A 27,626-nucleotide genomic window follows, 5' to 3' on the forward strand; every position below is an offset into this window, starting at 1 on the left:
GCCTGTTTTGTGAGTATTCCTAGTCTTGAGTTCCTGTTTGCCTGTAAGCGTGTTTTAGTTTTTGTCCCTGAGTGTTGGACGACTTTTATTTCCTTGATAAAAGTAACTGATCGTTAACACGAATGAGTTCACCCTTCCTGCCTCCTGCCTCCGATCTGGTTCGGTCCCGTGACAATCATTTTTAAATCGTTTTGTTCCATAGCATTTCTTTTCATTTTGTATATGTGACTATATTTTTAAATGAGTCAAACCTAAATGGAAAAAAAAAAAAGAAAGAAAATTCGGGACGTGGTTGTTTCTTTAAAAATGGACAGCTTAGGAAATTCAAATGGAGTATGGTGAGACCCTTTCCTTTTTAGTCTCTTTATTTTTCGGTTCAGACAAAAGCTCATGTCGTGAAAACTTCCTCTTCCTCTAGTTTTGTTTCCCTTTAGGTTCCGTTCGAGCTTATGGACCGCACTGTTAGTGTAAAATTAATTGTAAACCATTTTGTTTTTCCACTGTCTGCAATTACTGTCCATTACTCATTCGTGCCCAGAATATTCTGTAAATAAAACTTTTGAAGGATCTGCTCATCATGCCAACGTTTATTTTTACCGCAATCAAAACACAGGAGGGAACAATGTCGATTTACAACACTTTGTTATTTATCAAGTTGTTTTTATTTCAAAAGGTCATTGATATTGCAATTTGGCACTCCCGGGCTTCCGTAGCTTGCTCAGTTGTTGCATAATGGACTCTGGCAACATCTCCACCCAGGCAGTGTGCACTTGTCCAGCGTGGTGCAGCCTTTCTCACCGTTATCTGTGTTACAAAAAAATAAAAAATCCAAAATCGGTCTCAAACATCAGGCCTGTGAGCCGCTCGTGACCAATGTTCCCTGTAATTTCCCTTACGGGTCTGAGCGTTCACACCAAGTCGGTGAGCAACCATAATCCCAAGTGTTGCAAGATAATTAATTATCAAACATGTCCAAAACTTGACATCACGTCACATTTTGCTGAGTTTCCGGCAATGCAAAATTATTTTTCTCTTTTGAATGAATTGACTCATGTACTATTGCAAAGGTTGTACGGCCTACAAACGTCGTTTGTTCTTACAATTCTTTCACAAGATATCCATTTCTTTTTATTTCCTGGCATATTTTGTCGCATAATATTAACATTTTTGGGGGCTTATTGAGTCGGTTGTAAGATACAGAACTGTACTTAATCCCATTTTTTAGTGGTAAGTACAATGTTGGCAACAAGATTCACTTGATATCATTGGAAATTATTTGAATGCAACACAAACTTTTCAGGTGTTTTTTTTCTTCTTTTTTTTTAAATTTCTTTAAAAAATAATCTCATTGTGTTTATTTTTTCCGAGCTGTTACTTTTTTCTTTTTGTTCTCTATTTACCTTTTTCCTACATTTATTTCTTTTCTTCTTCCAAATTTTTCCTTCTTTTTTTTCTCTTCCTTTCGTTTCTTTTTTTTCTCAGCTTTTCACTACTTTTTCATTTCGGTATTTTTTTTCTTTTTTGTTCTATTCCCCCCTTCCTTTAAGTCATTTTGTGCATAATTTTACTTAATATTTGGTCATGTTGGGATTAAAGAAGCAAAAACAACCTGAAGAGCCGTTTAGGACCCGAAAGAGCCGGTTCCTTTTTAGTGAGCCGAGCCGAAGACGCCGGTTCTCGACCAACTCTACTAACTTTACTCAACTTCGTTCTACTTCGACTCGACTTCAAAATACCGCATCTAGGACACAACGTCAGGGGAACCCGTGTATTTTTACCTTCATGCACTGTCACTTTGACTTAAGTCGCTTCTTAATGATCATTTTCATCTGTTACGGAGCGGTTGACGCTTGAAGTCATTCAAGGGGACTAAAAGGTTTACAAACAGTTTTTACCCGAGTGCTGTCCGAATTTTTAATAATTGTAAATTGTAATTTCTGTTTTTCGTTTTATATTTGGAATGTTGAATGTTGTTAAATTTTAAAATTCTCACTGAGCCGAGACAACGAGACAATTTCCGATGATTTTAATGTGAAGATTATTGGTTGAATAAACTAACAAATTAGTAATTTTGAGCCCTGATTTTTGTGCGCTGGCTAGATTTTCTTGTGCGCTGTGAATGTGCGAAGCAGTGCGCACGTGCGCAGTTTAGAGGGAACACTGCTAGTGACCATTCACCTCTGTCGTAGCAGGCCTGCTCTACCGGGCCGTTACAGTGCAGGACGTCCGGGGTCAGTCCCAGCGGGTCTCTGCCTTTGCACTGGATGCTGAAATCTGTTCCCGGAAGAACAACACGGATTTGAAAAGGAACGGGAGAAAGTATGGAAGACGGCAACCAACCTGGGCGTGCAGGCGGCACCAGGACCAGCACCAACAGCATCAGCAGAATGGAAAATTGCTTCATGTCTGGTTGTGGAAGAGCATCCGGCGGCTCCTCGCGCTCGCTATTTATCTGTTGCTCGCTTGGGTCATTGACTGGAAGGTCTGATTTTGTCCGACCATGGACTGGCTTCCCGTTAATCATTTCTGGTCTCGGTCAAAATGCAGACTTTTGAAGGTGCTTACTCTTTTTCAGCATGCAAGTTACCGCAGACCTGCAGGATACAACATTTATCCATTAAGAGCTGAAATTTCAAAGAGAAATTGCCCTATAGTAGGGGATGGAAATTCGCCAATGCGTTTTAAACGCCGGTACCCCATTAGTTTTACACCATCCCCTGATCTAAAACCTACATGAGGGCAAGGAAAAACTCAAAATCTCAGCATGAAATGATCTGCAGTTATAGAGCACTTTTCAAGTCAAGACTTCCCAAAGCGCTTTACAGTGTGCTTCACATTTCCCAATAGCGGCCGTGCAGCCATGTAAGGCGCTAACCTGCTTATTGGGGGCCTTAGGGGTTCAGTGTCTTACCCAAGGACACTTCGACATGTAACACGGAGGAGCCGGGACTGCGATCTCTTGATCCCAAGACGAGTCCTATACCTCCTGAGCCACTGCCACCCCCATGAGGAAAATAAATCTGAAAACCTGAGAAAGTCCCCCTCTCAGGATGACCAGGCTGCAATGGATGTTGCAATAGCAAATAATACACAGATATTGTCAACATAAGATGTAGGTCATTCATAAGCTATAGAATAGAAGTGTGTTTTAAGCTTAGATTTAAACATTTCCACTGAGGTTGCAGATCTAATCTCAGAGGGCAGAGCATTCTACAGCACTGGGGCCAGAATGGAGAACGCAGTGTGGATTTCTTCTTGGCTCTTGGGATCACTAGTAGACCAGCATTTTTTGAGCGAAGGCCCCGAGCAGGAGCATAGGGGGAAATTAAATGTGAGAGCTATGAGGGCGCAAAAAAACATAAAAACATTGAAATAACGAAATACTATCTAGTAATCTACTGTACTAGTAATCTACCATACAATAATAGTAACAATTATCTACTAACTACTTATGTTCAATGTGTGTATGATTGAATACCATTAATTATTACAAAGAAAAAAAATCTATTTTTATTTATCTTTCTTAACTTCATGAACAGCCATCTTCCTAAACTGCCATTTAGGAAGATGGCTGGGATGGGCTCCAGCATCCCCGCAACCCTACTGTGGATAAGCGCTACGGATAATGGATGGATGGACGAATAGTTGGACATAATTTGATCTCGTCTTGTAAATTATTCCGAAGTTCGACTCCACACACAGACACACACATACTTTTCCTGGTGGTTCTCACCTTTGGGATTATGGATTCACTACAGCCCCTCAAGTTATAATTTCCTTCTTTTCGAATGAATCATTTTTGGATGTTTTCTGGCACTATCTTTTTGTTGACCTTAAATAGAAGTTGTACAGTGAGAAATTTTAGGAAATCATCTAATTTTAATAATGTGTGTATAGTTCTAATTGTACGTTTTGGGGGACAAAAAGGGGCTGGAGTGAACTTTTGTAATGATTGCCCCAGACTTCTGCACAATATGTTAAATATGGCAGAACTAGAGAACAATATCATAAATACAATGCATTATAGTTTAAAATGAATTTGGCTTTATTAATTATTAAAACGCTTTTAGATACTTTAGTTTGTATGTGTCTGATGTGTGTTTTCCAGCAAATATTAATAATTAACAATAACACTAATGATAATAATACAACAACTTACTACTACTACTACTACCACTACTACTACTACTACTACTACTAATAATAATAATAATGCATAAAAAGAAATGTTCAGGACTATAGGTCGTTGGGTTCATCTTCTGGTTAGTATTTTTACAGGCCAGGAAACGACTCAATGGCGTCCTCTTGTGGTAAAAAGTGCTCATTCAGTAAATCCTTCTAACCATGGAATTATAAGATTTTAAATAGGAACATATAAACATCTCGTCAAATATATCCTTTAAATGTCGGCAGACATGACAGTCTCAGAGACAGTTTCTTCCGAAGGGCCATCATTACCCTAAACAAGCGCACAGAACGGCGAAAAATATTGCCTATGGATATATATATATATATATATATATATATATATATATATATATATATATATATATATATATATATATATATATATATATATATATATTTTTTTTTTTTTCTGTTCTTATTTTTGCACAATGTTGATGCTAATTCCTTTGCATTTTCAGACGTGCTTACAAATTAGCCAAGTCCCCAAGCACTACCTTGTAAATATATAGAAATATATTTTATTTTATTTTATCCTGAAGTGCCACGTCTAATAAGTTTACACAGCTTCTTCCCGAGGGCCATCACCACCCTAAACAAGCACACAAGACTGTGAAAAATAGGAAAATATATCTTGCAAAAATATAGAAAAAAAATACATCTTCATATCGACTTTTATTTTGAAAATATGTTGCGACTAAAGTGGTGGTCATCAACCTAAGGCTCTAGAGTCGCATTTGGCTCTTTAGCACGGTCCTAGCGATTTCCTGGAGCTTTATAAGAAAGATTTGATTTATACAGAATGTTAAATAGTCTGCATCTAAGTATATAGCGCCTTTGAAGTCACTCACGTCATTTTTATTTGTGACGCCCTTAATCACAAAGAGTCTCAAAGGGCTGCACAGGTTAATGCACAGACTATTATTTCAGACTATTAGGACACCATCCCCTGATCTAAAACCTACATGAGGGCAAGGAAAAACTCAAAAAACCTCAACATGAGGAAAATGAAGAAACCTTGAGAAGGGACTGCACATAGTGGTTTATAGGGGACATTAGGCGAACAGTGTCTTGCCTAAGGACACTTCGACATTTAACTCGAAGGAGCCGGGAATCGAACCTGCCACCGCTTGATCCCGAAACAAGCGGACTACAAACAAGGCTGCTGCACAAATGTACCAAATAATTATTGTGCCAAATATTTTATGTATGAATTCCCATTTGTTTTGATCTAATTTGTGTCTACCGCCATTTTATTAAAAAAAAAAATTGTATTATTATTTTTTGGAGCGTTATGGCTCTTTCAACAATGTGGGTTGCTGATCTCTGCTTTTTGTCACTAGTTTTCGTTGCACTATTGTTCTGATGCACTTTTAACCTAATCTCGTCCATACCACAGGCTAGTAAATATTATCAATCATAATATTTCATATGTATATCTTATTTTTCTATCTTTTTAAGTATTTATGACACGTTTTACCCCGGATTTCCACATCTAATCTTATTAGAAACAATGTTTACCACGCTGTTATCAATGACAATGGTTTCTTAATTTCCCCGTGCTGAGGTTTTTGAGTTTTCCCTTTCCCTCATGTGGGTTTGAGATCAGGGGATGATGTAATAGCCCGTTGAGACTTCTTGTGATTGAAGGCTCACAAGTAAACATGACATTTTTATTATTTTCTAATTATATTTAGTAACGATAAAATACAAAAAGAAACTCGATTGCGTACTGAAGAATCATTTTAATAATAAAAATAAATGAAAAAAAGGCGAACAGTTGAACAACTGCGCATGCGCGAGGATTTTTTTTTTAATCTTCCTCCTTTTCTCTTACTAGTTCGATTTGTTTCGTCAGTTTTAAGAGGAGAACGTGACGAACAACTTCGACGTGGAAAACAAAAACATGCAACAAGAAAATGTTAAATAATGGTTGTGAATTGTCACATTTAATGTGGCGAGTAAAAAGGCGTCGACGTGACTAGATCAAACAGAAAAGGAAAAATGGACGGAGGTTTAAGCATCACTTTAATTTCGGTGGCAATGTTTGTCGGTTGCTTCCTCCTCGGATTTATTCCACTTTTGTTTCGTCTTTCGGAGGTAAGTCGTTTTAACAATTTTTAAACAAAATACCTTTTATATTACGAGTTTTGTTTTCAGGTCATTAGCATAGCATGCGTTCTTATGGAAGCTCAAACGTGTCAAAATTAAATATTTAAAAACGACTTTTTGATTTTAAAAACAACCAAAACATATTTTCAAAAATATTGGGCATCCAATTTTTAATATATGTCCTTAAATTCACGAAAGGATATTTATATGGTCTTCTAAAGTTCAATTTCTTCTAAAATCAAAGTTTAATAGGGACTCCAGCTGTCAATCAAACCTCAAGACTGACTTGACCGGTGTCCAGGAAAAGCAATCGATCCTAAGGATCGAGCACCAAATTTGAACGACAGCAGAGAAAACATTTTTTTTTACACAAAAATAAAACCATGGAAATAAAATAAATAAATAATTATTCTAATTATGACCTACTTAACTATATTTTGAGGATTTCTTGATTATATGAATGAACATTTTATTGATAGAATACAGCAGTACAGGCCCCAAACCACCAATTTTGATCGCATATATAGTTGTTCTGTTAAATGGCGTTCTGAAATCAAACGCCTAATGTGAACATGTATTAAAAGCATTATTATAAGAAGGATAACTTTAGTATATCTATCTCTCTAGCTCTTTCTAGCTCTATTATCTCTATCTCCATCCCTCTATTATCTCCATTTCTATCTCAATCTCTATTATCTCCATCTCCACCTAGATCTCTCTATTATCTCCATCTCTATCTCCATCGATCTATTATCTCCATCGATCTATTATCTCCATCGATCTATTATCTCCATCGATCTATTATCTCCATCTCTCTAATATCTCTATCTATGTTCTCACCATCTCTATCTCTGTTCTCACTATCTCTATCTTTGTTCTCACTATCTCTATCTCTAATTCTATTCTCATCATCTCTATCTCTACTCTCACTATCTATCTCTATTCTCACTATCTCTAACTATACCAGCTCAGTAGCCTAGATGGTAAGGCGCCCGCTTTGAGACTGGGAGGTTCGGGTTCGCGCCCCGGCCGAGTCATTCCTAAGACTTAAAAAGTGGTCGGCGGCGCCCTCTGTTGGCTGCGGCTGCATCGGCTCGCTACAACGGGTCAGGTGCAATCGACATTTCGTTCTGTGTACATTGTTACACAGAATGACAATACAAGGAAATTATTATTAATTATTATTATTATATCTTTATTATCACTATCTCTAATTCTATCTCTATTCTCACTATCTCTATCTCTATCCTCACTATCTCTATCTATGTTCTCACCATCTCTATCTATGTTCTCACCATCTCTTTGTTCTCACTATCTCTATCTCTAATTCTATTCTCATCATCTCTATCTCTACTCTCACTATCTATCTCTATTCTCACTATCTCTAACTATATCTTTATTATCACTATCTCTAATTCTATCTCTATTCTCACTATCTCTATCTCTATCCTCACTATCTCTATCTATGTTCTCACCATCTCTATCTATGTTCTCACCATCTCTATCTCTGTTCTCACCATCTCTATCTCTGTTCTCACCATCTCTATCTTTGTTCTCACTATCTCTAACTATATCTTTATTATCACTATCTCTAATTCTATCTCTATTCTCACTATCTCTATCTCCCTTCTCACTATCTCTAACTCTATCTTTATTATCACTATCTCTAATTCTATCTCTATTCTCTCTCTCTCTCTACTCTCACTATCTCTATTGCTATTCTCACTATCTCTAATTCTATCTATATTATCACTCTCTAATTCTATCTCTATTATCACTATCTCTAATTCTATTCTCACTATCTTTATCTCTGTTCTCACTATCTCTATCTCTATTCTCTTCTATCTCTATCTAGCTACAGTATATCTGTACTTCTTCATATCTACTTCTTTATCTCTCTCTCATATAAATATATATATATTTAATATTTGAACTATATAAACTATTGTATTCATCTTTTTAATTTAACTAATGTGTGTAGATGGCGTTGGGGGGGGGGGGAAGGGGTCATTTTTTTACTGAAAGTCATTATTTTTATGATGCTATTTGAAAAGCAATTGTTCTGAAAAGTGCTATACAAATTCCCAATGGTTTCACTCGAATTTATTTTTAATTTCAAAAGGTCGTCTTCGTTGATTTTAATCTTGGGACTCTTGGGCTTCCATAGTCTCCATCCTAGTGGGAGAAATGGAACTCCTTTCTCAAAAAAAATAAAAAAAATACCTTACATGTTTGTGTGTTTTTAGAAAAGCCTGCATTTTGTGACCATCCTGGGCGCAGGTTTTTTGTGCGGAACGGCTTTGGCCATCACCATCCCTGAAGGAGTGGGCTTAATGCAAGAGTCATGGACACCCCTCAACGGTTATTAGAAGTTATATGACAATCTTGATTTTAACGAGACGTTCGATTTTTGTACACATTCTCCTGCATTTGCAGTTTCTTCACCGACCTTTAACGAAACCTCAGAAGAAAAAGCCCCAGCGCCTCAGCTGTGGATCGGCGTGGCGCTGACCTTCGGTTTTGTCTTCATGTTTGTTGTGGATCAGCTGGCGAGTTATTTCACTCTGTGTGGTAAGCGCGTACTGGATTAACCAATCAGAAGACGGGAAAATTAGAATTGGAATTGTCCTTATTGTCATTGATAACAACGCAGTGAACATTGTTTACGACATTGGACATGGCACTTAAAAACTAAGACTTAAAAGAGAAATATACGGTTCAATGAGAAGACAACAGGATTACGATAAAAAAACACATTTTATACGTAGAGAAAATATAGATTAATTTTTCACCGTCTCCTGTGCTTGTTTAGGGGGGTGATGACCCTGGGAAGGACACTGTTTTTGAGCCTGTCAGTCCTTAATTGAAAGGGACAGTGTGTATTACTCAACCACGAGATGTCTCTGTATTCCGCAGTGTAAACGAAAACAAGTGCCAATAAGCACAAAGGAGAATACAAACTATGGAGATTCATAGTGACCATTTGCAAGTTTCTTTAACAACAACAACCTATGCAATCTAAAATCTGAGAAATCTGGTTTTGAAGATGAGTTTGCAGGAAGGAGCTCGCCAATTTCGTTCTCTCATACTTGAGTGCATGTGTGTGTCACCATTGCATTGTGGGAAAATGTAGAATTTTTTTAATGTTAAAGAACTGCAGGATTGCCGTGGTCTTGGGTCCGCTTCTCATGGGGCCTCAGAAATCCTGCTCGTGGGCCAGATGTGGCCCGCAGGCCTTGACTTTGACATCTGTGCTTTAAGGGATCTGTAGCGTCTGCCAGAGGGCAACACAACAAAGAGCGGGTGGCCAGGGTGAGAGAAGGCCTCGATAACTGGGTAGCGAGCAGCCCATGATTTTTTGGGCTGCGTTGATGACTCTGTTAGGTTTTCCTGTCTGTTGAGGTTGTAGCGTGTCATTACGAGCGTTGGAACCTCTTCTCTTTCAGGACAAACGAATCCGAACAGCGACGCCATCACGGCCACGTTGGGGTTGGTGATTCACGCAGCAGGTATGGCCATGTTTAGCGTATTTATTTATAACTCGAATTTTTTATCTAAAATCATAAAATCATTTTGTTTCGCTTTTTCCCGGCTCAAGCTGATTTTAAGTGAAAACTATGTGCGGCCATAGTGAAAATCATTTATTGGCAAAGTAAGCTACGATACCAAAATAAAATGGACAATATTAAGGTAATGTGCTTCAAAGTCTGATACATCATCCGATAGACCAAAGATTTTTTACCCTCGTCGTGCTTTTTTGCGTTTATTGATATCTTTAAAGACGACTTTCTGTTTCTCCATTCTCTAACATCGGTCTCTGGTACAGTGAATTTTTGGCCAGCTGCTCGATTTCCATGAATTTTAAGCACGATGGGTAATTTTGAGCTTGAAAGAGGCGTCATATGCAGCCTGAGTTTTCATCAAACTCGTGGCCCAGGGGCCAATTGTGGTCCCAAGGATGACAGATTGAGGCCCCTCTGCCTTAAAATAAATAGTTAAAGGGACAGTGTGTATTATTTTCCCATTCGATGTCGCTGTATTCTTTCCTGCCACTGAAAATGAATGCTAGAACCAAAACGGAAGAAGACAAAATTCGGAGACTCAAGCTGACGAAAATGCACCTTATTACTTTTGAAATGAAGAAAAATAGTGAAAAAAAATAAAACAGGCCGAAAAGAAAAAAAGGGGGAGGAAAAAAAAAAAAGAAATAAGATGAAAAGTAAAACTCAAGAGAAATAGGATAGGGACAATGAAAAAAAATGGAAAAGCAAAAAGAGAAAATTGTTTTTTTTTTCTTCGTTTTTTACCTCTCTTTAATTCCTTTCTTTTTTTTCTTTTTCTCTATTCTCTTTTTTTTTGCTTTCTTTTACCCTACTTCTCTTTTATTTCCCTTTTTCCTTTTTCGTCTCTTTTTCTTATTTCTTATTCCCTATTTTTTCTTGAAATGCTTTTTTTTTTCTTTTTGTCTCTCTTTAACAAAAAGGCTGGGTAAAAATAGGAAGAAAAAGGGTGCTTTTGATCACTCTCAGTCTCCGTACTTTGGAGTCTTTGGACTCATTTGTGGTTGCAGTATACATTACAGCGACATCTAGTAGACGAATGTAAAACACTGACCCTTTAAGAACGGCGTAATATTTTTTTTTTATCAGCACTGTTTTTGCGGAAAACCCCTATTTGGCCCTACCTAACCCGGACCCTAGCTCGACCGGCCCCCAACTCCATTGAGTTTGAAACACCCTGATCTAAAGGGAACCAACATATCATTAAAAATCTGAAAAATACAAAATTGGAAACTGTGTAACTCTAGATATTAATAATTGGGCAATGCTTAACTCACATTTCAGTGCGGGTGAGGCGCACGAGCCATCGAGAATTATCATACTCCAATACCAAATATGCTAATAAAAGACAAAAGAAACTAAAAATGAATAAAATGACTCAATTTTGTGCAGGCTTGGGGAGTAACGGAATACATGGAGGGGCAAAAATGATGTTTGGATTGATTTTCATTTTGATTCTGTCGCATTTGATGTTCGTTTTGCCGGAGATCAAATAAATCAAAGCCTGGAGAGAAAGCTTACCACGTGTTGTGAGTCATCATTTTATTCCTATTTAGTTTCTTTTGTCTTTTATTAGCATATTTGGTATTGGAGTCATCCAAAAGTCATTGAAAGTAATCAAGTCAAAGTAACCCTACCCAACCCTGATCGTACACAAACGAATCCGGTATATTTACTGCACTCGAGTTGGCTCGTCTTTGCCCTCCGCACCCAAAGCATTATGGGACACGAGGGCAAAGGGCCGGCCACAAAGCAATAAGTAGGATTCATGTGACTCACCATGTGTGTGGCTTTTTCTTTTTGCCCTCCCTTTTAAAGCTTGGCTTTAGAGCAGTCGTTCTAAACTCTAGAACAGGGGTCAGCAACCTTCCTGGAGTTTTCTGTACTAAAGTTAGGGTTCATTTAATACATTTTTAATTGTTTTCGTAAATGGATAAATATTCAAAGATACGAAAATAATGTTATTATTATTTATCAGGGAGCTGGGTGGTTAGCGCGCAGCCCCACGGTGCAGAGGTTTAGGGTTCAAGTCCAGCTACCACAGCCTCTCTGTGGAGTTTGCATGTTCTCCCCGTGCTTGCGTGGGTTTCTTCCGGGCACTCCGGTTTCCTCCGGGCACTCCGGTTTCCTCCCACATTCCAAAAACATGCATGGTTAATTGGCCGGTCCATATTGTCCCTAGGTGTGAATCAGCAAGTGAGTTGTCCGTCTCTGTGTCCCCTGCCCACTGCCCGAAGATGACTGGGATGGGCCCCAGCACCCCCGTGGCCTTACTGTGAATAAGCGGTGTAGATAATGGATGGCTGGATTATTTATTACTACGTTATATTCCTTAATTTTCTATCTGGACTTTTTCCCATTCTCGTATTGGATCCAATTAAATTAACAATACACTTTTGTTGTGGTTCCTATGATGAAGATAGATATTTAAAGAAATTAGCCAAAAATCCCAACTGTTCATTCCCCCAAGGGCAAACGACATGCCTAACATATCTAACCGCTTATTAACTTGCCAGCTTTTGTAGGACACTGCCTAGGAAGGAGTCCCGAGATGTACTAAAACCATCGAATTGTTTGTTTTTGTTTGATTTTTTTAGCGGACGGCTTCGCTTTGGGGGCAGTGGTGGCCACCGGCCGTGTCACCGTGCAAGTCATCGTCTTTCTCGCTGTGATTCTACATAAGGTAAGAGTTTCAGGACACCCCAAAGATGCGCTGCGTTTAGGACTGTAAAGTTGACTGTTTTTGGTAGTGTATTTCTCAGACTTCCATGCTATGAAATTTACCTGTTTTTATATTCCCAATATAAAAACAATCATCACACATAGCCCTGTTTCAAAGACCAGTCTAATTCCATTATTTGTAAATACGTTTCTCAATTTTATTTTACTGTGAAGTCGCGCTTATGTGTGACTTCATTTCCTGTTTATGTGTGAAATCAATAAACCACGCCTACTGACGGGATGTTGTCAGCGCGGCCCGGGGAACCTGGGAAGATGGCAGCTCGGCCGTGCTCGCTCCATTCGCGAGGGAGGTTAAAACTTCAACAAGTGTTTTTATCTGAAGAATTCTGCCAACAGAGAGTTTATATCTTGTACCGTAATTTCCGCACTACAAGGCGCACCTAAAAGTCTTTATTTTTTTCAAAAGCTGACCATGCGCCTTATAATACAGTGCGCCTTATATATGGCTCAATATTAAATTCGCAAGGTCTCGCAACTTGCGCAACAGCCGCCGACTCGATTTTCCCCCGAACGTGGAGTAGTCCGCCGTGTATGCTGGGATTTATATACCGGCGTTTCATTGGCTAACCAATGTGTCAATCATCATTTGAATCGATCACTATTGGCTAAAGTTATTCGGAGCCTCGGATTGGCTAGAGGGCCAAAACAAACCCTGCAATTGGCCGAAAAAGATGTGTCAATCATCCGTTAAATCGATCGCTATTGGCTGAAGTTATTTGGAGCCTTGGATACGCTAGAGGGCCAAAACAAACCCTGCAATTGGCCGAAAAAGAGACAGACAGCTAAGCTACGCCATAAAGAAACATGTTTAAGACCATGATTGCGTATCATTATTGAACGTGAGAACTTAGGTGAGTTATGCGGCTTTATATTTTCCCGGTATCTTGTTTTAGAACGATCTTGATGTTGCTGTGATGAGTTGAGTGAATTCAACTCAATTCCAAGTGTTTGTCATATGCACAGTAAAGTTGCGAGCGAAAAAGAAAATAGAAACTAAGGAATGGTTGGCATTTCTTGAATTCCAAGACTTTAACCCTCCAAATGATGGAACGATGCATTTGAGTGACATCGTACGGACACCGCATCCGCACGTGTCTACGACACGTATTTGCTTCCTTGCAAGCTTTGGGAATGTTAAGGGGGTAATCAGTTGGACTGAATCATCCGACTGTTTTGTCGACGTTCCCATTGTAGCGCCTTATAATCCGGTGCGCCTTATCTATGGAAGATATAGGACCCAAAACTATTTTTTGGGGGTGTGCCCTATAACCCGGTGCGCCCTATAGTGCGGAAAATACGGTATATCTCTAACAAGGACTCATGGGAAATCGGAAACACATTACTCACAGACTGCAAGGTTGAAGTCTGAATTGGTCAGGGGAACGTTTATCAAAAACATATATATAAAAAGAAGTCAGCTTTGTGGAGAGTTGGCACACTAGTTGGTAAGTGCCGGAAGTCTCGAACTCCATTTTCTTTGGGGTCCGCGTAAGGTTGGGGCCAAGTGGTAAATGGACTGCATTTATATAGCACTTTTCAAGTCATTAAAGACCTCCCAAAGCTTTTTACAATGTATAACACACTTACCCATTCGCTCACACACCGATAGCGGCGTCAGCCATGCAAGGCGCCTACCCGTTTAAAAGTGGCCTTAGGGGTTCAGTGTCTTGCCCAAGGACACCTCCACAAAAAAAAGCGCTGATAAAAATATTCCACTGTTCTTAAATATCTTCCAAAATAATTCGATACAAAATAAGATCTAAACGTCAAAACTTTCAAAATGAATATGAAAGTCGACTATATGAATCCATAATATGCGCTGGTGGCACTTAAAGGGACAGTGTGTATCATTTAGCGCCTCCTATTGATCAATAAAGGGAGAGTAAGATTTAGTGCCTCCTAGTGGTACAAAAAAATTAATTCAATAAAAAAACAAACATTGATTTTAATACTAGACAAAAATACATGAACTATTATACCAATGTTATTTTTTTAATAAAAATCTTAGGTCAAGAAATTTGTATTTCTTTTACTTAGTTAGGTCGCCGACATGTTTGTCCTTGCTGCTACGCTGTGCTGAGTGGCATTGGTTTTCACCAGTGTCGGACAACTCAGTGCCATCTAGTGGACAGATATTACACATTGGGGCTTTAGGTAAGGTTTCTTGCTCAGGAGTCCATAATCTTTTTGATTCTAAAAATATATGTATACTTTTTAGCATTTCTTGCATCATTTCTGGTATTAGTAGAATCAGTATTTGACTTGGTGGAGATAAAGGTAGAAGTAACTGCTAAAATGAATCATTCAGTAATAAACCTATTGTAGAATAGAATATACCTTTATTGTCATTGTTACAAAATGGGTTAACATATTGTGACAGCAAAATTGGGCATGACACTCCAGATTCACACATCACAGTGAGGAAAAAGACCCAAGAAGATAAATGGAACAGAGAAGATAAAATTATGAAACGATGATTGATTTTAATACCAATTTCATACCAATGGTATTTAAAAAAAAAAAAAAAAAAATCATAGGTCGAGAAATTTGTATTTATTTTACATATTGGAATCTATACTTAGTAGTCACTGCCATATTTGTTTGTCATCTTGCTACTACGCTGTGCTCTTGGCACTGGTTTCATTCGCATTTTCCCTGCTTTTTTTCTTGTTTTATTATTTATTTTTTGAATTTTTCCCTTTTCTTTTTTCCTATATATTTTTTTCTGTTTTCCTTGTCTTTTTATTTTTTTCCCTTTTTTTCTTTTATTTTCTCTTTTCTTTTTTTTTACTTTTTCCCCTTGTCTTAATTTTTAATAAGGTGCAATTCTGGTCACTTTGAATCTCCGTAATTTGTATCCCTTCTTGTGTTCTAGGGTTGTTTTTGGTTGCACGGCACGATACAGTGATATCTAGTCGTCAAATAATACACACTGTCCCTTTAACTTTCATATTAAGGCGGGAACCGCAAACAATCATCCCAACGGCCGCAAGTTTAAGACCCCTGGTGTAAAATATATTCATAGAAATTGAGCCTGAGCCTTTGCTGTTGTTCTTCTTCTGTGGTGTCGTGTTACAGCATCTTGGGAAATCTCTGCATATATAATTTCCATTCTGTGATGGAATTTAGTTGTCACTTTGGTTGCCAATTTCCAACTTTCTGGAATGCAGCGTAACAACTCGAAGACGAGAAGTTAATTCTGAACTGGTGTTGGAATTGTAAGGAAGCCCAGGAGTGCCAAAATGAGCTTTCGAAGTAAAAACGTTTTTCTAGCCTTTACTTCCATTACGTGCTAAAGCTATTCATTTTTAAGATGATCATGAACTATTTTACTAAACTTGGAATTTTTTATCGTCATCAAATATTTCATCGTTGTTATATTTAATAAAGTCGTACCTTTTTTTAATAATATTTCCATTTAATTTCCAAGGTTTCTCTTGCTGGCGAAGATCGATTGGTCATGTCTGTCTTGTAACCCCGCCTCCTGTGTTTTGATTGACAGAAGGAGTCATTATTGCGTAAAATAGCACTCTAAAATAAAAACCTAATAATGGAAAAGGACGATATGAATAAAAAGGGACTTATTTTAGAAATCATTTGAAAAAAAAAATCTATATGACAAAGAGTATGACGTTCTGCATTAGTATAATAATTAAATATTGAATAATGACTTCATTTTTTAATCAATAAAGTACATAATAATGACACCCTGTTTTAAAAATATGAGATGATCGTTATTTATTGAAATGTTTTTTAAAAATAAATATTGTTTAGATAAATGAGTAAAGTAAAATAAAGCAACATGTTTTTCATTTCAGAGGGTCACTTTTATTTATTGCATTTCTGGACTCTTCTTATTTAGCATCACATTATTGAATTAAATAAAAAGACCAAAAAACTAATGCAATTATTTTTATTGATAAATACAGTAACCCTAAAAATAATAGTTATTAATAATAATAAATGAATTACAATAAAATAAAGCAAACATTTTTCTCAAAAGGTCATTTTCATTTACTGTATTTTGGCCCCCCAAAAATAATAAAAGAAAAAAATTATAAACAAACAATTACAATTAAACGTTAATATTAATGATAACATGATAAAAATAATAATTAAAATAAATTCAGTGGATAAATTAAAATAAAGAAAAATAGTTTTTCTGTACTGCATTTTGGCTCTGTTATTCTGGGGGGAACATTTTATATCATCCACAAATGGAAAGGCAAGTGTAGAAAATAAGATTTTGAAATAAATCCGGAATTCGTTTTTCCTTTCTTTTTTTAAAATAAAAAGTATGATTTTCTTTATTGTAAAAAAGTGGCAATATTTATTTATATTATTTCTAATTCATAGATTTGAAGGAACAGTTGAAACATATTTTTACACTGATGACAGCTTCTGATAACCCCTGCTCTGAGTAGTAGTCATATTGATACGTTTCAGCAATATGGTGTTGGGGATAATTTATCGCAGCCACACAAGTGCAGTTCATTTTAGACGGAATAAACTAAAAAAGGGCTACCAGTCCTAACAAAAATGTGATCTGCCGGTCCCCTAACTCAGCAATAATTAATCTGGGATAATGGATCGCAGCCACACAAGTGCAGTTCACTTTAGGCGGAAATAATGCTAAAAAAGGGCTACCAGTCTCTACAAAAATGCAATGGTATTGGTAAAAGCTGCATTCTAGTATTTTATTTATCTTTTTCAATAGGCTCCAGCAGCTTTTGGTCTAGTGGCCTTTTTAATCCACGCGGGCCTCGAGAAGAAATTCATCCAGGGTCATTTGTTGGCGTTTTCGGCAGCCGCGCCGATCGTCGCCATAGCGACGTACTTCATCCTGCACGCGGTAAGACGGCACAAACCGGTTCTCCTTTGACCTTTAAAAGATGTGAAGGGATTTGCCCGCAGACCAGCTCGACATTTCGGAGCCAACTGGGCGCCACGGGCGTGGGGATGCTTTTCTCGGGCGGGACCTTTCTTTTCGTGGCCACCGTGCACGTTCTTCCCGACATCATCAGCAATAATCGGGCTCGCAATCAGTCTGGTCGCCGCCATTTGGGTCTGAAGGAGAGCGCCACTCTGGTCCTGGGAGTCGGACTTCCCGTTCTACTGGCTCTGGGTCTCCATGACGACTGAGAAGGACTCCGAAGCACAAAGGCGGACAAAGAATGACATAGTGGCCTCGGGTAACATGAAGGATTTTGCCTCGTGGACAAATGCATCAAATGATACTACTGTAATCCCTCGTTTATCGCAATTAATAGGGACCAACATGCGCCCTGCAGCAATAGTTGACCGGGGATAAAGGATCGCGGCTGCACGGTCGCCGTTAATATTTCGCAGAAAGAACGGAGAAAAAGAGCATCCACACATAACACAAATACGATGTCTCGCCCCCCCCCGCTCTTAGCAATGTTCGACTGTGAGTAATGGATTGCGGCCAAAAAGTTGCTGTTATTTGAGGCGGGCTAAAATGGCATGCTACAGTGGTCCAAAACCAAAAACAACACTGTGCCCTACCAGCTTTTGCTCTCAGCAAGAGGCAACCCCGGATAATAATCACGACCCAGGCAGTGCAGTTTGTTTTAGGCGGGCTAAAGTAGCACGCTTCATTGGCCCAAACTGGGAAAAAATATGCTCTGCCGGCCCCTGCTCTCAGCAATACTCAGTGATGATGGATTTCGGCCACAACTGTGCATTTCTTTATGTGGGCCAGGAAAGCCTCTCCCGACAAAAGTGCCTTGCAGCAATATTGGATTGGGGATAGAGGATCATGGCCCTACTCTAGTGCCTTTCATCTGAGGCAGAAATAATGAGAAGAAAGTGCACTCTGCCAGTTCCTGCTCGCAACAATAGCCGACCGAGGATAATCAATTGTAGCTGCACTAGTTCTATTCTTTTTAGGTGGAATAAACGGAACAAAAGAACTGCTATGCGTGACACAAATTTGCTCTTTCGATCCCTGCTTTGAGTAGTAGTCATATGGAGATGTTGGTACGCGGCCAAAACAGTGCAGTTGGTTTTAGGCAATAAGAACCCACCCGCAACTCCAAAAATAGTGCTCCTCTGGCCCCCGCTCTCAGCAATAGTCATTGGGGGTAAAGGCATCTCACCATAGCTGTGCATTTTATTTTAGGTGAGCCAGAACGGCACACCTCTCAACAATAGTGCCTTTCTCTGGTTCCCGCTCGCGGCAATGTGGGATCAGGGGGAATGTATCCAGACTGCATGGGTGATGTTCATTTTAGAAGGAAAGAAAGGCAATAGTCAACTGGTGATAATGCATCGTGGCCACAACCGTGTACTGCATTTTAGGCAGGCCACGATGGCACACTTCAGCGGCCTGAACTGAAATACTGTGCTCTGCCAGCCCCTTCTATCAGCAATATTCGCCTGGAGATAATTGATTGTGGCCACAACATTGCATTTCATTTTAGGCAGGCCACAATAGCACGCTTCAGTGGCCTGAACCCAAAAAAAGAAGCTCTGCCGGCTCAGCCCAGCTCTCTGCAATAGTCGACTGGGGATAATTGATTGTGGCCACAACACTGCATTTAAATTTAAGCAGCCCAGAATGGCAGGACGCCCTACAAAATTCCCTTCTACTGGTCCCCGCTTGCAGCAATGAGAAATTGGGGATAATGAATTGCAGCCACACAAGTGCAGTTCATTTTAGGAGGAAAAATGCTAACAGAAATGTGATCTGCCGGTCCCTTCACTTAGCAATGATTAATGAGGGATAATGGATCGCAGCCACACAAGTGCAGTTCAGTTTAGGCGGAAATAATGCTAACAAAAATGTGATCTGCCGGTCCCTTCACTTAGCAATGATTAATCTGGGATAATGGATCACAGCCACACAAGTGCAGTTCATTTTAGGCGGAAATAATGCAAAAAAAGGGCTATTGGTCCCAACAAAAATCCAATCTGACGGTCCCCTCTCTCAGCAATAATTAATCCCGGATAATGGATCATGGCTGCGCGAGCGCAGTTCACTTTTCGGTAGACAGATTGGCAAAAAAGAACCGCCAGGCCCAACAAAAATCTGCCCTGCTGGTCCCTGCTTGCAGCAACGTGCGATTAGCCATAATGGATCACGTAATGCTTTTCAAGCCGCGATGCACTTAGGCCGCAAAGTACGAAACTCGAAGTAAGGAGGGATTACAGTATTTTTTTCTGCGTAGATTTGTACTTTGTGTATATTGAGGAGAAATCCCAAAAAATTCAAAAAAAGCACAGCCTGTAATGTAGCCTCGCCAAATATTTTTTATAAAAAAACACATCAAACACTGAAAGCTTTGTGCTATGACATCATTGTTTTTGTTCATTTCGTCCCAAGGAAACATTCCCGTGAGACCGGTTCTCGTTGTGTATTTTCCTTATGTGTAATGAAAGGGAGAGATCACATGTTGCGCTTTCGGCTCAATTTACATTAGACAAAAAAAATGGGAGGAACAGGTCGGCTTGTCACGAGGTGTCGGACAGACCCAAACGCGGAACACAAGGGATGTTGTCTACCCTCACTAGGGGGATGTTAATTTAAACAGCAACAACAAAAGACTTAAGTGACGAGAAGGGGATGTGGGACCGGGATAGCAGAGGCAGTGTTCATTTTACCTCTGAAAAGTGATGAGTCCCGGGGACTCGCATGCTCAAACCTCGCATGGGTCCCAACAGAGATCTATGGGTCCCCAAAATTTACTGTTATCGAGGTTGACATTGTAAATCGGTGACAAATATATACCGTATTTTCCGCACTATAAGGCGCACCTAAAAGCCTTTATTTTTTTTCAAAGCTGACCATGCGCCTTATAATACAGTGCGCCTTATATATGGATCAATATTAAGTCGCAAAGTCTTGCAACTAAGGCAAGCAGCCGCCGACTCGATTTGGGATTTATATACCGGCGTTTCATTTCCTAACCAATGTGTCAATCATCATTTGAATCAGTCACTATTGGACTGAAGTTATTCGGAGGTAAAGGGGGCGGATCCTTTTTATCATTTACAGGCTCGCATAGGCTAAAGGGGTAAAACAAAGCCTGCAATTGGTCGAAAAAGATGAACGTGAATCACACGTTGGTTGGGTTGCACTACGGCATAGAGAAAACATTTTTTACTATTCTGTATTTGTAAATATTTGACTCTCCTGGATTTACTACACTCACGGTTGTGAGAAGACCACGGTTATGTATCATTATTGAACGTGATGGCTGCAAGAGAACTTAGGTGAGCTATGCGGCTTTATATTTTCCCGGTATTTTGTTTTAGAACGATCTTGATGTTTCTGTGATGAGTCTATTTTTAAACTAAATTCAATTCAAAGTGTTTATTGTCTTATGCACTGTAAAGAACCCCGTTTCCCTGCACAATCAAATTCTTACTTTGCTGTCCACACACTTGCCAGCAAAAAATAAAATGGAAACTAAGAAATGTTTTTTTGGTGACATCGTACGGACACCGCATCCGCACGTGTCTATGACACGTATTTGCTTTTTTGCAAGCTTTGGGAATGTTAAGGGGGTAAGAAGTTGGACTGAACTATCTGACTGTTTTGTCGACGTTCCCATTGTAGCGCCTTATAATCCGGTGCGCCCTATGTATGGAAAATATAGGACCAAAAACAATTTTTGGGGGTGTGCCCTATAACCCGGTGTGCCTTAAAGTGCGGAAAATACGGTAATAAAAATCTATATATTCATTCAGTTTTAATCATCAAATTATGAATGCATTTTCTGCATCAAATTATTGTTGGTAATATACCGATTAAAAGGATAACCACAAACCTCTTTTTTAAAAAAATGTTCTCCTTTTATACTTCCTTTTTTTCTTAACTTCTTCATACACCATCATAATTCATAATATAATGCATCAAAGCAAGTGAGCCGTTTGAGAGCCGGCTCTCTTTAATGAGTTGTGCCGAAAAAGCCGGTTCTCTAAAAAGAGACGGACTTTTCACCACACAACTCGAGATCGGCGTGCAGACGAAAACTCGAACCGCGAGACCAAAACAACATCTGCCGGATCTGCCTGACGAAAAGTTTGGAGTGCGGTAAATCTTTGTTTAAAAAAAAAGTAATCGAGTAATTATGACAATTTGGTGTCAAAAAAGTTGCGTCCCGGGGACGCACGTTGATTTGAGACTATGCGTCCCCAGCAAAAATGATGCGTCAGGGACGCGGGCAAACCAGAACACTGCAGAGGAGGAAATCTTGAGTGGGAATTCTTGGGGTGGCAAGAATCTTGAAAAGGAGATTTGGTAATACCTTTAAGAAGACTGTTAGAGTGGCAGATCTTGGGATGAGAGTGGATCTCTAAAAAGAGACTTAGGAATACCTCTAAAAAGCAGGTTCGAGTGGCAGGTCTTGAAGTGGAGAAGCTGGAATGTGGAGGGAATAGGAGGAGGTCGTGGGAGATGAAGCTTGTCGTTTTAGTGAGTGAAAGTCTTCAGGAATGAAAACGCTTTAGCAAAGTGAGGTGGGAGCCCGAGGTATTTAAAGTAGTGGTGGCTGATAGTCAAATAGAAAACACCTGAGAGACAAAAATGGAAGGGATTGAAAATAGGGTAAAGCTGCCATCTTTTGGGGGAAAGAGGGACTGCAGGGAACAAACCATGACACACCTTAATTCAAAAGGAGTTGTGTTATTCTTGTATTACACACAAAAAAACAGCAGAATGACAATTAAGGCAAATAAAGCCAGGAAATATTCTCAGGCCATGACGTTCCTTGTAAGTGTAAATTTTAATAATCAGTTTTATTTTTAATCTGCCGTTTCCTCCCCCTTTGCTTCTACTCAGTAACTCCACTGGACCAGCTCAAGTCATCTCACACCAATCTTCAATTTTACTTCACATGTATATTTATTTTCTAATGTTATTTAATCAGGTTGGCACGGCAGATGAGTGGTTAGCGTGTCAGAGATTGCGGTTTCAACTCCAGTTACTGTCTTCTGTGCAGAGTTTGCATGTTCTCCCCATGCCTGCGTGGATTTCTCTATGACCATTTCCCTTAGCAATCCCTTCCTCAGAACTGGATCCTGTTGTATCCAGAGGGTCTACTGTAATACATTACCGAAGTCATTATTCAATATTTTATTATTATATTGCAGAAGGTCAACATCTACCAGTTGTCACTCCCGATGTTCAAGCGACTAATGGAGGCTGCCAACTGCGCCTCCTGCGCCATCCGAGCGAAGGAGCGACTTTGAGTTTGCCTCCTCACTCTTTCCCTCAAACTGAAGGAGGCCAACGCCGTCTTATGCGCCTCCTCTTTAACGCGCTCCCTCTCCTTGAGTAACTTCTCGCACCTCCTCTCCTTCATAACCACCCCGTTCTCCCGCACCTCCTTCAGCACCTCCTCTTCCCTTAGCAAACTCTGTCGCCTCCGGCGATGGCGCGACTGTCTGGTTCGATTCCGTTGCTGCGTTTTCTGCGCTCTGGCCTTCTTTTGCGCAGACGTGCGCTCGCCGGCTTCGGATTCTCGTTGCTGACTCAGCTTCACCAGGAGATGGTTTCGAGTGAGCTGCTGGATGCTCTGCAGCCGAGCTCTCAATTGCGTCCTCAGCGCTCGTTTCTCCACCAGGGCCGCCCGTTTTCGGATCTCCTGCATCCGGGTTTCGGCGTCGCGGGCGAGTTTCTCTCGAGAGCGTCGCATCTTCTTCTCCAGCGCCTCCTTTAAACGGGCTTCCTCGTTCTTCGATTGTTTCTCCGCTCGTTGTTTCCGAAAAACGCGACGCAGGAGTTCTCTTTGGTTCTCCTCTTGGAGACGTCGGAGCTCCTTTTCATCGAAGCGGAGTTTGGTTCTCCTTGCTCCCTGCTCCTTCTCCGTGGCGACTCGCCTCTCTTCATCTCGCTGCTTTTTGTCCACCTCGTTTATTGCTCTCAGTAGTTTCTCCTGACGGCGTTTTCGTCCTCGCGCTTCCTCCTGTGCCGCCGCTACTTGTCGCCTCCGCTGCATCTCCACCTGTTCCTTCAGCCTTCTCCAGCGCTCCTCCTGCAGCATCACCTCCCTATATGGGATCAGATCACTGTCAATCGATGACTATGTTTACTTGTGGGAAATAATCCAATCGGAAAGGGGGTTATCGAATTTCTTGAGTAATCTGAATGAATCATTTACAGTGGAACCTCGGTTTTCGAACGCCTCTCAGTTCGAACAAATGGGAGTCCGACCAAAAATTTTGAGAAATTCTTGCTTCGCTGTTCGGTCAAAAAATCGGAGTTCGAACGCCGGTAATGTGTGAGTGCGTACGCTAGGGTGCCATGCTGAGCGGCGTACGGGTGTAGATGGCTCTTTCTCTGACCAACTGTTATCGCGTGCAGACGTGCTTCCTTTTGCTTTCGCTTTTAATTTAAGTGTACGAAGTGTTTTAGCCCCTAATTATGCCTCCGAAGAAGGTCAATGCAAGCAGCAAAGTTGCTACAGGTGAAAAAAGAAAAGTAGTGCGTACAACTATTGCATTTAAGAAAGACATAATAGCAAAATATGAAGGAGGTGTGCGAGTGTCTGTTCTTGCTAGGGAATACCCCACTGTCCACCTGCGCCTTCTGCTGACCACCACAAAGGTAAGAAATCCTATGCATAATTCTTTTCTTTATCCTTTTTTTTTATTTTTACACGTTCATGTTAGCGTCATCTTTCGTACGGAAGATTACGATAACGCAAACGTACGATTAGCCTGGGTTAGCGTCATGTTTACGTTAAACATTCAAGGTAAACGTTCAGGGTGTTTGAACGGAGCCCCCTTTCCAATGAACCGCTCACCACCTGTTGTGGAGACCCGGGTGCTAAATGACTTGTAAACGACCTGATTTTTTTATTTTTACACGTTCATGTTAGTGTAATATTTCGTATGGAAGATTACCACTTGTGAAGTCCCTTCTCAAGGTTTCTCTTTTTCCTCACGCTGAGGTTTTGAGTTGGTCCCAATGTAATTTTCCACGAGTCTGAGCGTTCACACAAAGTCGGTGAGCAGCGCTTGAAACAACAGTGAGCAACCATAATCCCAAGTGTGGCAAGATAATTCATTATCAAACATGTCCAAAACTTGACATCAAGTTACATTTTGCCGAGTTTCCGGCAATGCAAAATTATTTTTCTCTTTTGAATGAATTGACTCATGTACTATTGCAAAGGTTGTACGGCCTACAAACGTCATATGTTCTTACAATTCTTTCACAAGATATCCATTTCTTTTTATTTCCTGGCATATTTTGTCGCATAATATTAACATTTTTGGGGGCTTATTGAGTCGGTTGTAAGATACAGAACTGTACTTAATCACATTTTTTAGTGGAAGTACAATGTTGGCAACAAGATTCACTTGATATCATTGGAAATTATTTGAATGCAACACAAACCTTTTCTTCTTTTTTCTACTTTTTTTTTCAATTCCTTAAAAAAAAATCTCATTGTTTATTTTTTCCGAGCTGTAACTTTTTTCTATTTGTTCTCTATTTACTTTTTTCCTATATTTCTTTCTTTTCTTTTTTTCTGGCTTTTTTCTAAAGTTTTACTTCTTTTTTCTCTTCCTTTTGTTTCTTTTTTCTCAGCTTTTCACTCCTTTTTCATTTTGGTATTTTTTTTCTTTATGTTCTATTCCCCCCTTCCTTTAAGTCATTTTGTGCATCATTTTACATCATATTTGGTCATGTTGGGATTAAAGAAGCAAAAACAACCCGAAGAGCCGTTGAGGACCCGAAAGAGCCGCTTCCTTTTAGTGAGCCGAGCCGAAGAAGCCGGTTCCCCGACAAACTCTACTAACTTTTTTCAACTTCGTTAAGATCAGGTAATTGTGTCATTGTAATCCTGTGCAGTCCTTTGAGACATTGTTGTGATTAAGGGCGTCATAAATACATTTGACTTGACTAAAGAGAAAAACCTTTTGACAAATGTTTAAGGCCGTACCTTTTGAGTTGGCCCGCCCGTTCCTCCTCCCTCCGTGCTCTCATCCTCCTTCTGACCTCCAACTCTTCATGCCAGCTTTGGACGCTCCTCATCAGCTTTTGCGTCCTCCTTTTCTCCTCCTCCATCTGCCGGGCCTCCTCCCGCTTGCGGTCCTCCTCCCTCTCCTCCTCCCTCCGCCTCCTTCGAAGGAGAAGGTCCACCTCCTCCTGGTGCTTTAACAGCATAAGGGCTGCGATCTTTCGGTCCGTCTGCGAAATAGGAACCCGCATCTCCTTTCTGATGTCTTCGGTGAGTCTGTGGAGTTTCTGGCCGACCGACGGTGGAGGTCTAAGATCACCCAAGCTACAGATCGTGTTCCTGTCCGGTTCTGCCGTTGAACCGGAGGTCTTACTCCCACGTTTGCACAGGACAGCGTATGGAATCGGATCCATTGTTCTGTGGCGTTGTCCGGTTTCCAGGCGGGAGGCTAACTTAGCGCTCGGCCACCTGGCGACCCGTCGGATAATCCTCTCCCTCTCCTCTCGGCACATTTGCAAGCGCTTCCTTCTCTCCTTTTCGTGGGACTCGTGCAGGACTCTCGCTACTTGTAAGGACAAGTGGCACCGCTCGGACAGAAAATCGTTCAGCGATCTCATCAGAAGCTCGACGGGTTGGATGCCCAATCGGGCGCAGGACTCCAAAGAACGAGGACTCGTCAGAACGTACCTGCTGCACTCCGCAGCGACGGTGTCAAAATTATTGAGATCCAAATGGGGAGAAAGTGACCCGGACTCCTCCATAATGAAAGGAGATGGACGTTTTGTGACCGCTGAGAGCTTCAAATCGGATCGGGATCAGCGTGACAGGGTCATCAGAGGATTAGTTTGGCCATGTGACCTGTTCAGGATGCCTCTACCTAGAAATGAAATTCCATGAGTACCAGGAGCGTAGTTTTGGCATGGACGGAGGGGACGCGTCCCCACCTATACCGAGCAATTGTTTTGTCCCCAACAATATGTAAAATGAAGACCTTGCTCGGTACAAATGCCTCCAATCATCTCATCTCATCTCATCTCATCTCATCTCATTAGCCGTACTGCTTATCCTCATTAGGGTCGCGGGGGGGCTGGAGCCCATCCCAGCCATCTCCGGGCAGTGGGCAGGGGACACTCTGAACTGGTTGCCAGCCAATCGCAGGGACCACGGGGACAGACAACTCACTCGCTCATTCACACCTAGGGACAATTTGGACCGGCCAATCCACCTGACATGCATGTTTTTTGGAATGTGGGAGAAAACCGGAGTGCCCGGAGGAAACCCACGCAAGCACGGGGAGAACATACAAACTCCGCACAGGAAGTCTGGAGCTGGATTTGAACCCACGCAGGAGGTTCCCATGACATGAACTGTGCCGCACATGCGCTAACCACTGCGCCGCTGTGCTGCCCGCCTCCAATCATATCAGCATTAAAAGGACAATGTGTATTATTTAGTGCCTCTGCATGGTAAAAATAACTTCATATATAAAAACAAACCTGATGTTTTAAATAATGCATTAACTGTTACTTCCATAATGAAATAGACAATGTTAAGTAGGCTTAAACATATTTGCTCAAGGTGTGTATTTCCAATCAGTTTGATGGTCCTTTTGGCTGTCTTTGAGTCTTTATTTGAAGGTGTTGGTACTTTTCCAGGGGGGTGGTCTTTTGTCTTTTTGTCTAACATACCAGTACTTTTCCATGTCTTGTGATTTCAATAAAACACCAAGGCAGACGGGGGGTGAGCGAGAGTGAGTAAGTGAGTATGCAAAGAGCGAGTTGCTTGTCCTCTCTGCTTTCGTCCCCGGCTGCAGTAAGTTAAAAAACTTAACAAGTCTCTTGCCTAGTGTATTTTCTACCGTTAGCCAATTTTTTATAGCTCTCCCACACGTCAGTGGTTTACTTCTTAGACCCCACAAACAAAATAGAGAAAATTGAATTATAATGCATATTTCAGTTATAACTTTTGTTTTTAAACTAGAAAAAAACTATTCTAAAATAAGAATGAGTTAAGAATATATGTTATGAGTAACTCAAAAGCCCTCTTCTATTTTTCACTTTGATATCATTTCTCTACAAATTAAACGTAGTTTAAA

At 40.3% G+C, this 27,626-nt stretch overlaps 3 protein-coding genes across 3 annotated transcripts; 1 reads left to right on the forward strand and 2 right to left on the reverse strand.

Annotated features, from left to right (window-relative positions):
* Positions 1–625: 625 nt before the first annotated feature.
* LOC148354512 (uncharacterized) lies at positions 626–2,501 on the reverse strand. Its single transcript, XM_088351431.1, has 3 exons — positions 2,341–2,501; positions 2,179–2,274; positions 626–804 (listed from the first exon to the last, which is right to left on the reverse strand). The coding sequence occupies exons 1-3, from the start codon at positions 2,402–2,404 to the stop codon at positions 719–721; spliced, it is 246 nt and encodes an 81-aa protein (XP_088207557.1). The 5' UTR covers positions 2,405–2,501; the 3' UTR covers positions 626–718.
* Positions 2,502–5,996: 3,495 nt separating this feature from the next.
* On the forward strand, positions 5,997–21,395 carry unm_sa35587 (un-named sa35587). The gene is made up of 7 exons (XM_088351430.1): positions 5,997–6,285; positions 8,544–8,658; positions 8,734–8,868; positions 9,744–9,806; positions 12,455–12,540; positions 17,317–17,451; positions 17,514–21,395. The coding sequence occupies exons 1-7, from the start codon at positions 6,190–6,192 to the stop codon at positions 17,739–17,741; spliced, it is 858 nt and encodes a 285-aa protein (XP_088207556.1). The 5' UTR covers positions 5,997–6,189; the 3' UTR covers positions 17,742–21,395.
* A 627-nt stretch (positions 21,396–22,022) lies between these two features.
* On the reverse strand, positions 22,023–26,331 carry LOC148354514 (uncharacterized). The gene is made up of 2 exons (XM_088351933.1): positions 25,514–26,331; positions 22,023–23,615 (listed from the first exon to the last, which is right to left on the reverse strand). The coding sequence occupies exons 1-2, from the start codon at positions 26,290–26,292 to the stop codon at positions 22,727–22,729; spliced, it is 1,668 nt and encodes a 555-aa protein (XP_088208059.1). The 5' UTR covers positions 26,293–26,331; the 3' UTR covers positions 22,023–22,726.
* Between the last annotated feature and the right edge of the window lie 1,295 nt (positions 26,332–27,626).

Source organism: Urocampus carinirostris, chromosome 13 (genome assembly GCF_059441175.1).
Source record: "Urocampus carinirostris isolate Australia breed hairy pipefish chromosome 13, RoL_Ucar_1.0, whole genome shotgun sequence".
NCBI classification, from domain to species: Eukaryota; Metazoa; Chordata; class Actinopteri; order Syngnathiformes; family Syngnathidae; genus Urocampus; species Urocampus carinirostris.